Raw genomic sequence first — 15,412 nt, 5'->3', positions numbered from 1 at the left:
ACCAGGGATTCAACCCAGGCCCCCAGCACTGAGAGCATGGAGTCTTAACCACCAGGGAAGTCCTTGAAAAGTTTCTCTCTCTCTTTTTTTCCCCCTGTTTTTTCATGTCAATGGTCATTTGCAGTGACAAATCTAGGTTGAAAAAAATTTCCCTTGCATATTGGAAGGCATTGTCCTGTCTCCTGATGTTGAGTGTAACAAGTGGAAAGCAGAATCTGTTCCAGTTCTTGTTTCTTTATAGGTGATTTTCCCCCCTGCCTCCAGTAGCTTTTAGAATCTTTATTGCTGGTATTCTGAAATTTCACAGTTATGTCCTTTGGTCATTCTTTAATGAAAAGCTGGGCAATTAGTAGGTTATTTAAATTTGGAGCCTCATGCTTTTCATTCTAAGTAACAATCTTGTATTATTTCTTTGGTAACTTTCTCCCTTTTACCTCCTTCTGTATCTTCTAGAACTATTAATTGGATGTTGGGGATCAATTGATCTTTTATATTATTCGTGGAGATTTAACAAGGCTGGTGAAAAAGGGGGGGGGGTGCTTTCTTTTCCTCTGAAGTTTGAAACCAATTGAGAACCAAGACACAGTAGACAGATAAATGATGTCAAGTTGCTAGCTTTCTTGCTGATACACAGTTAAGGTGGACTTGGCTTCAAACCTTAAATCAAGTGAAAGTGAAAGTCGCTCAGTCATGCCCAACTTTTTGCGAGACCGTGGACTGTATAGTCCATGGAATTCTCCAGGCAAGAATACTGGAGTGGGTAGCCTTTCCCTTCTCCAGGGGATCTTCCCGATCCAGGAATCAAACTGGGGTTTCCTGCATTGCAGGCAGATTCTTTATCAGCTGAGCTACAGGGAAGCCCCTTAAATCAAAATGACTTGTTAATATTTCATCCAAGAGTTAGACAGACATGTTTACCTAGTCACAGACAGAGCTGGGCAAAGCAGGTTTTCTCTGCAGGGGCAGGCTCAGTGTCACCTGGCAGAACACAGATCACTGGCTGAGCAGAAAGAACCAAAGAGAGCCCCACAGGCAAGCTTCCTCTCCTGGGGAGGTGTGGTGGGGATGTCTGGAGAAAGGCCTGGAGAGTTCCCTAGCAGGAAGTATACATGGAAACATGAGGCCAGGGGGTAAAAAAATGCCCTCAGTTTAGCTGTTCTCTCATTAAAAAAACAAACAAACAAACAACTTTGTCCCTTTTTTGGAATGATTTCCTGATTTTTATCTTCCAGCACTTTTATTAATTATTTTGGCTTTAACAACAAAAAAATTGTTTTTAATTTTCAAAAGACCTTGTTTTCTGAACATGTATCTAGAATATACAAGATATGCCTCCAATCAGCAAAGTGAATCCAGGAAACCCAATAGAAAAATGGATAAAGGATGTGGAAAAGCTGTCCATACAAGAGGAAATCTGGACAAATAGAAAACAGGTGGAGAAACGTTCAAACCCTCTATTAACCAGAAATGTAGCATAGAAGAGCAGCGAGATGTCATCAGGGTGGTGAGAAGCTGCATAGTAACAAGTGTTGAGAAGGATGACACAAAAGAGGGAGCCCTCATATGCTGGTGATGGGAGTGTCAATGGGCACGGCCGTTCTGGAAGAGGTATAGCCTGGCTGGACTCAGGTGAAATTAAGCTTGAGAATCCTTTGTGAAGTGACACTTTCACTCCTGGATATGGTTCACAGGGAAATTCCCACCAAGCTCCACGTGGGAACTTGATGAAGCATTGATAGCAGAGATGAAACAGAAAGACCATTAATATCACAGGAGGGGTAGGGATGGAGGATGCAGTGAGTGGACAAGGAGCATGAGGCAAGTGAGAAATGAAAGGGAATAAAAACTGTACTGAAAAAGAGTATTGTGAATAGGATCTCACTGATGAAAAAAAACGGTGTGTGTGTATGCATTAAATTAAGTGTGAGAATATTCTGTGACTTGGCAATTTCAGTCTTGGATATAGTCCTGAGACATAGTCTCACCTAGGTCCTCATGGGGACATAATGTGTCCCTTGCAGTAGTTGGGTGTTCCTCATTTGGGGACTGGGTAAATATACAGTGATGGATACGCACCATTGAATACTGTGCAGAGGTTCATAGCAACAAACCAGATGTACAAATAGCAACACGGATAGATCTGAAACATTTATTCTTGGGTGAAAAAGTCAGGAACAAATGAGATGTATGAAAGCTTCACTTATCTATCTAAAAAATAGGCACACAAACTATGCCATATATTTGATAAGGATGCATACTTAAGAATATATTTTATTTCAGTTACCTATTGATGCATAACCGTCTAACCCAAAGCTTCATTGACTTAAAACAAACAACTACAGTTGACCCTTGAACACAATGGGTTTGAACTGCACAGTTTTACTTTATAAGCATATTTTTTTCCACAAAAAAATGTGTTACATCATGTGCAGACGCTGATCAGGGGATACAAAGGGTATTGTAAAGTCATACTCGAGTTTTCAACTGCAGGGAGAGGTTCGGTGTCCCTAATCCCTGCACCATTCAAGGGTCAATTGTATTTATTTCTCAAGATTCTCTGGGTGCCATGAAGAGCTAGGCCAGGTAGACCATGTGGTCTTGGCTAGGGTCATACTCTTGGATGCATTGAGCTGTTGGCTAGACTGGAAGCTCCCAGAAGGCTTTGTTCACATGTGGGGTCCTCGGTTCTTCTCTGTGTTTTCTCTGTCTCCATATGGTGTCAGGGAACTGGATCCCACATGCTGCAACTGAAGAGCCCTCATGCCATAATGAAGGCCCAGTGCAGCCAAATAACTGATGTGTATATATGTATATAAAATCAGGAATGAAAACTGGGTTTTCTCTCCCAAGTTGTTGTTAGTGCACGTGTAGATGGTGAAAGTGAAAGTCGCTCAGTCGTATTCGACTCTTCGCAACCTCATAATCTCCATGGGATTCTCCAGGCCAGAATACTGGAGTGGCTAGCCTTTCCCTTCTCCAGGGGATCTTCCCAACCCAGGGATCAAACCCAGGTCTCCCTCACTGCAGGCGGATTCTTTACCAACTGAACTCTGATTTTTCGGTTCGTGAAGCCCTGTCTTCCTCACAGGACTGTGAAGAGCCCCCAGTCTGATGGGATGGCATTTTCCCTCGATCGGTTTTGCATCCAACAGTCCCCACCACCCACCACCCCTGCCCCAACCCCTGCTACACAGTCAAGTCACTTAGTCTCCTCCAGGTTATTCCCTCCTCTGTGAAGTGGGAACAGCAGAAGTGAAGCGATCTGTTGCGACGTGTCCTGAAAGTTACCAGAGAGCACGTCTGTGGGTCATTTAGCGCCGTGCCTGGATGTGAGGCCCACGGCTTCTGGAGCCAGGGCCACGAGAGGGCCAATCAGTCGCTCAGTCTTGTCTGACTCTTTGTGACCCCATGGACTGTGGCCCACCAGGCTCCTCTGTCCATGGGATTTCTCAGGCAAGAATACTGGGGTGGATTGCCCTTTCCTCCTCCAAGGGATCTTCCTGACCCAGGGATCAAACTCATGTCTCCTGCATCGCAGGCAGATTCTTTGCCACTGAGCCACCCAGGCAACAGAAGGGGCTTATTTACAAGGTTGAACCTCTCCTATCCGCTACTTTCTGGATGCTCTTCCCTCTTCTCCGTCCTCCCTGAATTTCCGGTCTCTGAGGGGCTTTACTCCCATGGAGAGTGAAGCCAGTTGGCCCAAAGCTGGGAAGCCTAATGGCTGAGCCTACAGGACGTGAGGCCTTGGCTCAGATGCCAGATTGGGCAAGAGTACAGAAGTGGCCCCTCCAATCCTGGGCAGGGTTGTCTGACTAACAATTCTGGGAATCTCAGGCAGGAAGTGAAAGGGGAGTGGGGCAGAGAGGAACTAGCCAGTTGCACCCTGGTTCCTCCCGGCGGGCCCTCCTCCCAGATGTGCTGAGAAGAGTGAGGTGACTAGCTTCTGAGGGTAGAAGGGACAGGCCAGGAGACCCCTTCTCTGTGAAGGACAGAGACACAGTCCTGCCCTCTGCCCCCACCACATATTGACTGAGTCTCCAACTCAGTTTCCACTCTGTTTACTGTCCAAAGTCCCAGGGGCAGGAGATGCCAAGTTAGAAGCGCTTGGACGTTCAGGCATACGGGTTCAGGGCCCTTCCCTGAACTAGTGCTCACCCCTTCCCTCCTCTCTTCCAGCACCACCTGGCCCCCAGTTCTCCTGGTTCAAGCTCTCCTGCATCCTGGGCAGCCTTCTAGACCTTGAACAGGTAAACTGAGGTCACTGGGGAGGCAGGCAAGCCTGGGGATGTCTGGGATTAGACAGACCCTGGTTCAGAGACAGTGGGGGGGGGGGGCGCGGTTGATGGGAAGTTGTGGGGTGATTGGCATGTGTGGAAGGGAGGCTCGAGGCCCAGGCGGTCTCCTGAGAGGGAATGGGACCCAGCAGAATTTCAGCTTCCATCTCCCCTCCAACCTCAGATCCAACCCAAGCCATCGCCTAGACCCACCCTGAGCCTACATCCATCAGCCTCCACCTCAATTAGCATCTTAGCACGAGCATCAGCCCCAACTCAGTCCCAGCCCTAAAGCATCCCTGAGCCCAGGCAGGGTCCAGCTACACCCAGGACCCAGCATGGCCAGGGACTTCCAGGACATCCAGCAGCTGGACTCTGAGGAGAACGACCATCAGCTTGGCAGAGGCGAGGGCCCAGACACTCGTGGACACAGCCCCGGGAGAGAAGAACCATTCTGGAAAGGCAAGTGTCCGGTATCTGGGGCTCTGCTCTACCCTAGTCTAGCTCCTGGTTACTCTCTGTCCCTCCGAGGCCTTTGTCACATTCACCCTGTGACCAGGGACTGTCCTCTGATGTCATCCCCTTCTCCACCCCCAGGGCCCCAGGAAAGGGGTCTCCCCTCTTCCTTCCAATCTGACCAGTATGTGCTGTGTGTGGTGGCGGGAGGGGAAGGGTGAGTGTTGGAGGGAAAGGGCACAGAGAAATTCTGGAAGATCCCCACTCCCCTCCAAGCCCCCTACCTGAATCTTTCTCTAGCAAATCTTGACCAAAGTCCCCAAGTGTCTAGGAGAAAGTTTTCAGGCAAGAAAGAACTGAGCCATTTCCAAGATGAAGGGCGGGAGCCGGGATGCAGGAGGGGGTGTCAGGTGTGGGTGCTGGTGATGGAGTGAAGCTCTGTGGAGACCAGGAGGGGTTGGGGGTCAAAGCTCAAGGAGGGGGACTGGTTAGCCTGGGCTGGGAGGAGGGACTCCCTCCTGCCTGAGGGTGGAAGAACTGCCCCTGTTGCAGCTGAGGGTGAGAGCTGGGCAGGGGAGAAACCTGCTGTCCCACCAGGCTTCTCCTTTCCCCGGCAGCAGGTCCACAAGCCTTTTCAACAGGCTGCGTGGGCAGAGGCCACACCCACCTACACCCCTCTGCCCCTTCAGGTCCCACCAGCTGCCTGGTAGGTAGTGAACACACAAAAGTAACTTTGGATATTGTTGGATCTTCTGAGAATGAGAGGATTCGTGTTTCAGCAGGAGGCTTGGAGAGAGTCCAGCGGTTTTGGATTTCACGGGACAGGGGGCTCGCCTGAAAGAAGCGGGGTGGGCAGCGTGGCAGAGTGTGCCTGAGGGGTGCAAACATCAGCCAGCCTCTGCCACCTGCAAGTGGGTTGACAGCTGGCACCTGCTCACCTGGGAGCAGCTTCCACTCTTCCCAGAGTTTTTCAGAAGATTTGGAGATACACTGGCTATTGTTTCCTCAAAAAATTTTCTTTCTGCCTCTCCATCTCCCCTTTCCATCAATTATGCATATATTAGCGATCCCACAGCTCATTGGTGCTCTTGCTATTTTATGGAGTGTGGGATTCTTTTCTTTCCTGGTGTTTCTTTTTATACAGTTGTTGTTGCTATGCCTCCAAGTTCACTGAGACGTATGCCTGTCTCATCTGTTAATTTTATCCAGGGTGTTTTTCATCTCGGAATCTACTTTCTCCACCTGCCCTTGCCCCGCTAGGCTGTACTTCCTCAGGCTCTGCTCCTCTGATGCTCCGTGAGGTTGGCTCTCTGGCCCCCTGCCTCCAACGCCCCTTGCCCTGACACCCCTTCTCTTGCAGGGATGCCTCCTCCCCAGCCTCTCGTGCTGCAGCGTCTCTGCTCCAAGTTCCGCCTTAGTCTGTTTGTCCTGGTCTTCAATGTCCTGCTGCTGGTGGCCATCTGCGTGACAGGGTCCCAAAGTGAGGGTCGCAGGGGTGGGGCAGTGATGGGAGCGGGGATTCGGGCAGTGCTGGGGCCGGTGAGAGCCACGATAGGGAAGAGATGGAGGCAGTGAGGAGGCAGTGCTGGGGCGGGGGAGGGGACCATTCCGCGGACAGTGTGAGGGCGGTCAGGTGGGACAGTGTGCGATCCACTGTGTCCTGTTTTGTCTCCTGACAAGGAGCACAGCTGCAAGGGGAGCTGCAGACCCTACAGGACACTTTCAGCAACTTCTCGTCGAGCACCCTGATGGACATCCTGAATCTCAGCTCCCACGGTGACTGGGCGAGCCCCGAGGGGAGGGACTGGGATGTGCTGGGTGGTTGAGGGGCTGGCTTAGCAGCTAGGGTTGGCTGGGCTCCGTGCTGGCTTCCCTGGTGGCTCAGACAGTAAAGAGTCTGCTTGCAATACATGAGAGCTGGGTTCAATCCCTGGTTCAGAAAGATCCCCTGGAGAAGGGGATGGCTACGCACTCCAGTACCCTTGCCTGGAGAATCCCAAGGATGGAGGAGCCTGGCAGGCTACAGTCCATGGGGTTGCAAAAAGTCGGACATGACTGACTAAACACACGTGCATGCATGCTGGGTGCAATAGGGGAGTGTTTAGGGGTACTGGGAAGGAAGCACAGACTAGGGCAGATAACCCAACCTGAGAAGCCAGGCAAGGGTTCCAAGGATGCTGCTTCCTGAGCCGAGGGTCCCTGAAGGATGAGTAAGGGTTAGAGTAGAAGATGGAGGTGGGAACCAGGTAGAGAGCAGAGTCTGATGACCGGGGCGTGAGGAAGACCACTGCATGTCCTGGACTCTCAACATTTCCAGTGTGGCTGGAGGGCTGGGCCAAGGGTGGGCTAGAGAGGTGGGTCGGGGCCAGACCATGCAGGCAAGCTGCGCTAACTCGCGGGGCTTTACTTTGAGAACACAGGGAGCTACGGGAAGGATTTAACAGGGGGGTGAGTGGCCTGAGCAGGTTGTGCTTCAGAATACCACCGTGCAGCCAGGAGAAGAGTGGGTGGGGCTGGGGAGCCCAGAGGGCAGAGCATGTAACATCCCAGGCCAAGGTGATGGTGGCCTGGGCTGACGCGTCAGTGGCATGAGGGTGGAGAAATGTTGGGGAGGCAGAGCGGAGGGGAGACAGGTTAGCTTTCCTCTGTTGCAGGAGGCTTCGCCAGTGACAAGGTGAGACTGCTGGAAACCAAGCTGGAAAAGCAGCAGGAAGACCTGAAAGCAGGTCAGAGACTCCCTCTCGAGTGTGCGTGTGTGTGCTAGTGTATCTCCCCAGCCAGACGCTGGAGTGCTGGTCTGTGGGCCATGCACACGGCCTACCACACCCTTGCCACCACTCTGACCCTTAGATCACGCCACTTTGCTGCTCCATCTGAAGCACTTCCCCACCGATCTGCGCACACTAACTTGTCAGATGGCATACTTCCAGAGCAACGGTAGGGATGTGGTGGGGCGGGGTGGGGGGTGAGCATCTCCAATCCCTCTGCCCGTCCCCTCCAGCTGGATCTTATCGTCGTCTGTCCCTCCAACCCCCTCAGGCACAGAATGCTGCCCAGTGAACTGGGTGGAATATGATGGCAGCTGCTACTGGTTCTCTCGCTTGGGGAAGCCCTGGCTCGAGGCTGAGAAGTACTGCCAGCTGGAGAATGCCCACCTGGTGGTCGTCAACTCCAGAGAGGAGCAGGTGAAACCACAACCTTCCCAAAGGCAGGAGGAAACCTTGGGAACGCAAACTGGGAGGCTGGGTCAGGCTTGTTTTGTTATTTTTTTTCTGACCTGAGGAGAATCCAGAAGCGGAAATCCATCCCCGCTCTGGGAGGTTCATGATGGAGCAGCCATTGATTCTAAGAGGTGGGAGATTACATCCAGGAGCCAGGGCAAAGGATAGGAGCCAGGAGACCAGGTGATGAGGAACAGGGCAGGAGACAGAATGAGTGGCAGGATGAACTAAAGGGCCAGGACTTCGGTGGAGAACACTGTGGAGGCGCTGACAGTCCCTGCTTGCTCTGTGCTGGCCTGGGGAACGTGATGGGTCTTTGGGTGAAAGGGACAGAGTGAGTGGGATTCCCAGGAACGTGCCTGGCGTGAGTTACTGGGTCCCTCCAAAGCACCCCAAGTCTCCCTGCCCACTGCTGCCACTAGATCACAACTCCAAAGTCCAGAGGGAAGACTCAACCCATTCGAACAAGTGGGACATGTTAGGGCAAATGAGGGTATTAATGATAACATTTACTGAGCCCTTACTCTGTGTCAGGCACTTTCATATAACCATTGCTTTAGCCCTCACAACCCTATGGAGCAGGCACTCTTGTTATCCCCTCTTTGAGGTGAGGGTAGATATATATATATATATGGATTACAGACATATTTTACTTTACTGATCAGGTTGAAGTTGCCAATATTCGCAGTATTGGCCTATAAAGTTTCGTGTGAATCAACCTAAGACTCAGTCTGTGATTTGGCTCACAAGTTCATGCCACCTACAACTTTATGGAGGATGGGATGGTACCTTTATCATGGTGAAATGAACATCAGTGTCCTGATTAATGCTTTTTGCCTTGAATTCGTCTTCATGTGATATGAAGGGACTGGTCCTTGATTTCTTTTCACTTAGATTTGCTTCGTGTATCTCTCTCCATCCCTCTTATTTCCAACCATTTTGAGTCTCTGTTTTAGATAAATGATTCTCAGCCATTGCAGTGTATTGTAACCTCTCGAGGAGTTTAAAACATATTCACACTTGGTCTTGCACTCAAAGGTTCTGATTTAATTAATCTTAGATTCATCCTGAGTATTGAGAATTTTTTAGGCACCCCCACCCCCCCCATAAATGATGCTACTCTGTTGTTTAGCCACCCTTAAGGTATTTCTCCTATAGGTTGTATATAAGTTGTTTTATTTTATTTATTTAAAAAATATTTGGTTGCATTGGGTCTTAGGGGCACACAGGATCTTCACTGCATCATAAAGTCTCTTTCATTGTGGTGTCCGGATTCTCTCTGTGTAAGTGCACAGATTCGATAGTTTCTCTGCACAGGTTTAGCTGCTTTTCAGCTTGTGGGATCTCAGTTTCCCACCATGGATCAAAACCCTGTCTGCCCGCTGTGGTGGAAACTCGGAGTCTTAACTACTGAACCCCCAGGGAAGTCTCTAGTTTTAGTTTTTTAAGGAACCTCCAGGCTGTTCACGGTCCCACCAAGAGTAGAGTAGGGTTCTCTTTTCTCCACACCCTCTCCAGCACTTATTATTTGTAGATTTTTTGATAATGGCCATTCTGACCCCTGGTAGCTCAGACAGTAAAGAGTCTGCCTGCGATGCAGGAGACCTGGGTTTGATCCCTGTGCTGGGAAGATTCTCTGGAGAAGGAAATGGCAACCCACTCCAGTATTCCTGTCTGGAGAATCCCATGGCCATGGGATCACAAAGAGTCGGACACAACTGAGTGACTTCACTTTCACTATTCTGACCTATGTGAGGTAAATCCTCATTGTGATTTTGATTTGCATTTCTCTAGTAGTTAGCCATGTTGAGCATCTTTTCATGTGCCTGCTGGCCATCTCTATGTCTTCTTTGGAGAAATGTCTGTTAGGTCTTCTGCCAATTTTTTTTGTTGAGTTGTTTTTTTTGATGTTGAGTTGTATGAGGTGTTTTTATATTTTGAATATTAACCCCTTGTCAATTGCATCATTTGCAAATATTTTCTTCCATTCCATAAGTGGTCTTTTTGTTCTGTTGATAGTTTTCTTTGCTGTGCAAAAGCTTTCAAGTTTGATTAGGTCCCATTTGTTTATTTTTGCTTTTATTTCTTTTGCCTTGGGAGACTGATCTAAGAAAATACGGCTGTGATTTATGTCCCAGAATATTTTGCCTATGTTCTCTTCTAGGAGTTTTAGGGTGTCATGTCTTATATTTAGGTTTTTAAACCATTTTGAGTTTATTTTTATATATGATGTGGGGGAGTATTCTAATTTCATTGATTTACATGTAGCTGTCCAGTTTTCCCAACACCACCGTGTTGAAGAGACTGTCTTTTCTCCATTGTATATTTTTGCCGCCTTTGTCGTAGATTAATTGACTGTAGGTGTGTGGGTTTATTTCTGGGCTCTCACACTTGCATTTATTTTAAAATAGATATCTTTAATCCAACTACTTTTTTTCTGTTTTATATGCTTCTTTTATTTTCTCCCATTTGCTATGTGAGATGTATTCTTTTTGTTTTCTCCACTGTGTTATTTTGGACTAAATGTGGCTTGTTTTTAGCTACACTATTAATTACTGTCATAACTCTAAATAATGGGCTGAAACTTCTTGGCTTTAAAAAATAAAAGAATTTATATAACTTTTATATGAAAGATGAGGAAACCAGTACACTTCTTCTCACACCTCAATCTTTTCTCTCTTTTAAAATTGAGATGTCATTGACATGTAACACTGTAAGTTTGAGGTGCACAACACCCTGGTTTGTATATTGCAATATGATGAATAAAGTAGTGTTAGCTCTTACCTTCGGAGAATGCGATGGCACCCCACTCCAGTACTCTTGCCTGGAAAATCCCATGGACGGAGGAGCCTGGAAGGCTGCAATCCATGGGGTCGCTAAGAGTCGGACATGACTGAGCGACTTCACTTTCACTTTTCACTTTCATGCATTGGAGAAGGAAATGGCAACCCACTCCAGTGTTCTTGCCTGGAGAATCCCAGGGACGGGGGAGCCTGATGGGCTGCCGTCTATGGGGTCGCACAGAGTCGGACACAACTGAAGCGACTTAGCAGCAGCAGCAGCAGCTCTTACCTTTACCATGTCACATAATTATCATTTCTTTTTAATTGAGAACAATTCAGAACTAGTCTGTTAGCAACTTTGAAGTTCATAATGCCTTGCTCATCTCTCTCCCACATTCCTCACATGTGTGTGCAAATAGTTTTTCTTTGGATTCCATTAATCTCAGATATATCTCAGTGTTGTAGATTCTCTATATTTTTGCTCTGAGGCTAGGAGAGCTCTTTTAACACATAAAGTTAGATTTTCATATGTTTTGGAAAATTTTCTTAAGCCATTTATTTGAATAGTTTTTCTTGCCCATTTGTTCTCTTTTCCTCTGGAGCACACCATTCAAAATGATCTCCATTGTCTACCCTCCATAGCCTTCATCTTGTTACTGTTTTAAAGCATCTGCCTACAGCGCGGGAGACCTGGGTTCAGTCCCTGGGTCAGGAAGATCTCCTGGAGAAGGGAGCAACCCACTCCAGTACTCTTGCCTCCCCCGCCCCAAAAAAGGGGCTCAAAGAAATATTGGGCTTCCCTGGTGGCTCAGACTGTAAAGCGTCTGCCTGCAGTGCAGGAGACCCGGGTTCGATCCCTGGGTTGGGAAGATCCCCTAGAGAAGGAAACGGCAACCCACTCCAGTACTCTTGCCTGGAAAATTCCATGGACTGAGGAGCCTGGTAGGCTACAGTCCATGGGATCACAAAAAGAGTCAGATGCGACTGAGTGACTTCACTTCACCTTCTTTCTCTCTTCTTTGTTCTCTGGGCTCTTTTCTCAAGCCTGTCTTTTGTATCTTATACTTGATTTTTTCTTTTTTTTTAATGTAGCTCAAAATTTTCTCTTCACTTTCTTCTCTTTATCATTGTTATCTTTCTTCTTTGATTCTTCTTTTGTAGTTTTATGTCGTTTATCTCTTTAATGTTTCTGAGGATATAAGCTGTTCTCCAATAGCTTCTTAGGTTTAGAAACATGCTTTCTTTACAAAGTATATTTTTCACCTCTCTTCTTGATATCACAGTGCTTTTTTCTTCCTCCTCTTCCTTTCCATCCTTTTTATTTTTTCTCAGTTTCCATGATAAAACTCCCTCATGCTCCTTCTTTGAGTGGGCTGAATTCTTTCTTGCCTGTTATTTACTCATGAATAGGGCAGACATGTTCTCATGGACTATCTTTTCTGATCATCTGACACTATTTCATCCCTCCCCTCAGTCTTCACCTGGGTTTCCCAGATGGCGCAGTGGTAAAGAATCTGCCTGACAATGCAGGAGATGCGGGTTCAGTCTCTGGGTGGGGAAGATCTTCTGGAGTAGAAAATGACAACCTACTCCAGTACTCTTGCCCAGAAAATTCCATGGACAGAGGAGCCTGGTGGGCTACAGACCATGAGGTCACCAAAAGTCGGACATGACTGAGCACCCACATGCTCACACACACTCAGTCTTCAACACAGAGGCTGGATATTGATGCTTTGTGTTGTCCATTCAGTTACTCAGCTTCTTGTGGTGATGAAGAGGGGACTGGGGCGGTGGGCAGCAGCAAAGGGAATATCTTGCCTCCAGGCATTTTCCCTCCAGGTCCATTGACCCTCCTGAATTTGGGGAATAGCCCTACGAGCCCTTGAGAGCTGTCCCTTCATGCCCAGGATATTGACCTATTTGCAGGAGTCTAGAATTCAAGAATGCTGCTGTATCTGCCTTCAGATGAGGTGACTAACTGCAGTTTTAGTTAGGTGTCTAGCAAGGGAGAGTGGAATTAGGAAATTTTCCTCCAGATGCAGTTGGAGACCCTTCATATGCTATCAAAGGAAATTGCTACATATTCATGTTTCCTTCAAAAAACAAGGTGACCACACCCTATGCTGCTGCCCTCCCAAGCCAGGGGGCTTAAGATTCAGTTCAGTCGCTCAGTCGTGTCCAACTCTTTGCGACCCCATGAATTGCAGCACACAAGGCCTCCCTCTTAAGGCCTCAGAAAGAGCCATATCTCTTAAGAGAAAGCCACTTCCTCTTAGGAGGTATGCATGGATCCTGGGAAGCTATCTCAAAGACCACTTTTGTCCCACCCCCACCAGCTGGACAGCTTGGCTGCTCCTCACATATAGGGCATCTTCTTATTTTCAGCCAGACTGCCAGAGCCCCTGTAGCCAAGTCATAACAGAGCTCTGAGCAGTGGGTCCAAGCTTAGAAGCTGTAGGGCCTACAGAACAACAGAAATGACAGCTGTATGTAGAAGTGAAGTGAAAGTGAAAGTTGCTTAGTTGCATCTGACTCTTTGCGACCCTGTGGACTGTAGCCTGCCATGCTCCTGTCCATGGGATTCTCCAGGCAAGAATACTGAAGTTCTGTTGCCTTCTCCAGGGGGTGTTTCCAAGACAGGGATTGAACCCAGGTCTCCCGCACTGCAGGCAGATTCTTTACTATCTGAGCCACGAGGGAAACCTGTATATAGAAGTAGGAGCAGATAAGTGTGCCTGAAAGGCAAGTAAAACCCAGATCTTTACTGGGTCATTGGGTCACCCTGAGGGTGGCAGGGGTCAGGATCCAAGAGTTTGAGGTTGTGGGCACAAGACAGGAAGATTAGAATAGGGGTCTAGCAGCTGTGAGTTAGGAATGAAGTGGGAGGCCAGGTCAGGGGACAAGGGTCACCAACTCAGGCACTGAGTTGTTACCCTGGGCTCCACAGATACCCTCAGTTCCTTAATCTCACGTGTAAAGTGTAATCATTAGGGTGTCCAATTTACAGAGCTTTATGGGGATGAAATAAGATAATCCTTGTAAAGCAATTAGTACAATGTTTAGCCCAGTAAATGTTCACTAAATAATAGATATGGTTGCAGAAGAAAAAGCCAGGAACTTGTATTGGGTGCTGTTGCTTCGAGGTGGGGACAGATCAGACTGAGGGGTGGGGTGAGGGAGACACAGCTAAGACCTGCATGGAGGCACAAGGGACTAGAAACTTCCCTCCCGCCTGTTTTCCAGAAGTTCGTTGTACAACACTCAAACCCCTTTAGAATCTGGATAGGTCTCACCGACAGTGATGGCTCCTGGAAATGGGTGGACGGCACAGACTACAGGCACAGCTACAAGTAAGTGGCTTCTCCTTGTCTCTCCCCATTAATTTGTCCTGGGGATGGCCATCTGGTCTCTGCCCCCAGGACACTCCCACTCGTCCCTCGGGGACCAAATTCTCCCACCATCTCCCCCCTCACCCAGATTCTCAGCTCCCAAGACTGCAGTCACGGCTCCCTGAAAAAGCCATGCATTTCTGAGGTGGGGAGTGAGGGTTGTTGGGATGTGGGGGCCATCTGGAGCGGAGCTCTGTCCTGCCTTCCTAGGAACTGGGATCCCGCTCAGCCCGATAACTGGCGGGGGCACGAGCTGGGGGCCAGCGAGGACTGTGCAGAGATCAGACGGGATGGGCTCTGGAATGACGATTTCTGCCAGCAAGTGAAACGCTGGGTGTGTGAGATGAAGCGGAACATCACCATCTAGCCGCCCACCTCCCCCTGCCTCCAGCAGACCTCCAACCTGCAAACCCCCCTGCCTGGGCATTTTGAAGAAAGGAAGGAGAGGAGAGTCTTCAGAAGCATGGGGAGAGCTTGAAGAGGGATAGAAGCGGGGGCGCTGAAGAAGCTCTGACCCTGGGGAGACTGCTCCTGCCTTCTTCTGAAATTCACTGTGATTATTATTATTATAATTTTCAGCTTCCTCAGTGGAGTAGTGTGTAACTTGCGCTTAGTCACTTTGTCATGCACAACTCTTTATGACCCATTGGGTGGTAGCCTGGCAGGCTCTTCGGATTTCCCAGGCAAGAATACTGGAGTGGGTTGCCGTTTCCTTCTCCAGGGGGTTCTCCCCAACCCAGGGATCGAACCCACGTCTCCTGTGTCTCTTGCATGGCAGACAGATTCTTTACCTGCTGAGCCATCAGGGAGTAGGAAAAGGACCAATACTTGAAACTTCGTGTGGACTGGTTATTTGGAACTGGGAAGTGTAGGATTCAAAGAAGAGGGAGGGAGAAGGTCTCGAAGAGAGAGCTCAAGTGTTGGACAGCTGTCCCTGATACTTAATCTTTTTTTTTATGCTCCCCTACCTATGAAGCTTTATATTTTTATTTGCTTATTTGTTTGGTAATTTGCTGTTTTATTTTTTTAATATTTTATTTTTAATTTTTTGAATTATGGAAGTATGATAACACATTTATAAGAGACTTGGAAAATACAGAACAAAGTTATATATAGTTTCACTATATACTACAAATTATTTTTTTAAGTATTTAAAGATTTTTAATTGGAGTTTCAATATCAAAGTCTCAAAAATTAATAAACTGAATAGACAGAAAAGTAAAAGACTCTAGCAAACCTGAAAAGCACTATGAACCAATTCAACATAATTAATAGTTAAACAGTTT

The 15,412-nt window shown here is 48.0% G+C and overlaps 1 protein-coding gene across 3 annotated transcripts; it reads left to right on the top strand.

The window, feature by feature from the left end:
• Positions 1-3,907: 3,907 nt before the first annotated feature.
• Positions 3,908-14,832, top strand: LOC128064762 (asialoglycoprotein receptor 2-like). Of its 3 annotated transcripts, none has more exons than XM_052657695.1 (10): positions 3,908-3,935; positions 4,180-4,250; positions 4,462-4,739; positions 6,094-6,213; positions 6,414-6,509; positions 7,388-7,459; positions 7,584-7,670; positions 7,773-7,918; positions 13,981-14,087; positions 14,518-14,832. In XM_052657695.1, exons 3-10 carry the CDS (start codon positions 4,616-4,618, stop codon positions 14,612-14,614), a joined length of 849 nt encoding a protein of 282 aa, XP_052513655.1. In that variant the 5' UTR covers positions 3,908-3,935; positions 4,180-4,250; positions 4,462-4,615; the 3' UTR covers positions 14,615-14,832. The 3 variants fall into 3 exon arrangements, with proteins under 3 accessions (XP_052513655.1, XP_052513654.1, XP_052513656.1); XM_052657694.1 differs by having other exon boundaries at positions 14,337-14,635; XM_052657696.1 differs by lacking the exons at positions 3,908-3,935; positions 4,180-4,250; positions 4,462-4,739 and adding an exon at positions 5,525-5,644 and having other exon boundaries at positions 14,337-14,635.
• Positions 14,833-15,412: the final 580 nt, after the last annotated feature.

The sequence above is a fragment of the Budorcas taxicolor genome, chromosome 19 (genome assembly GCF_023091745.1).
Source record: "Budorcas taxicolor isolate Tak-1 chromosome 19, Takin1.1, whole genome shotgun sequence".
NCBI lineage: Eukaryota > Metazoa > Chordata > Mammalia > Artiodactyla > Bovidae > Budorcas > Budorcas taxicolor.
Note: the sequence above shows the minus strand (reverse complement) of the source record. Positions and strands in the feature narration are given on the sequence as shown.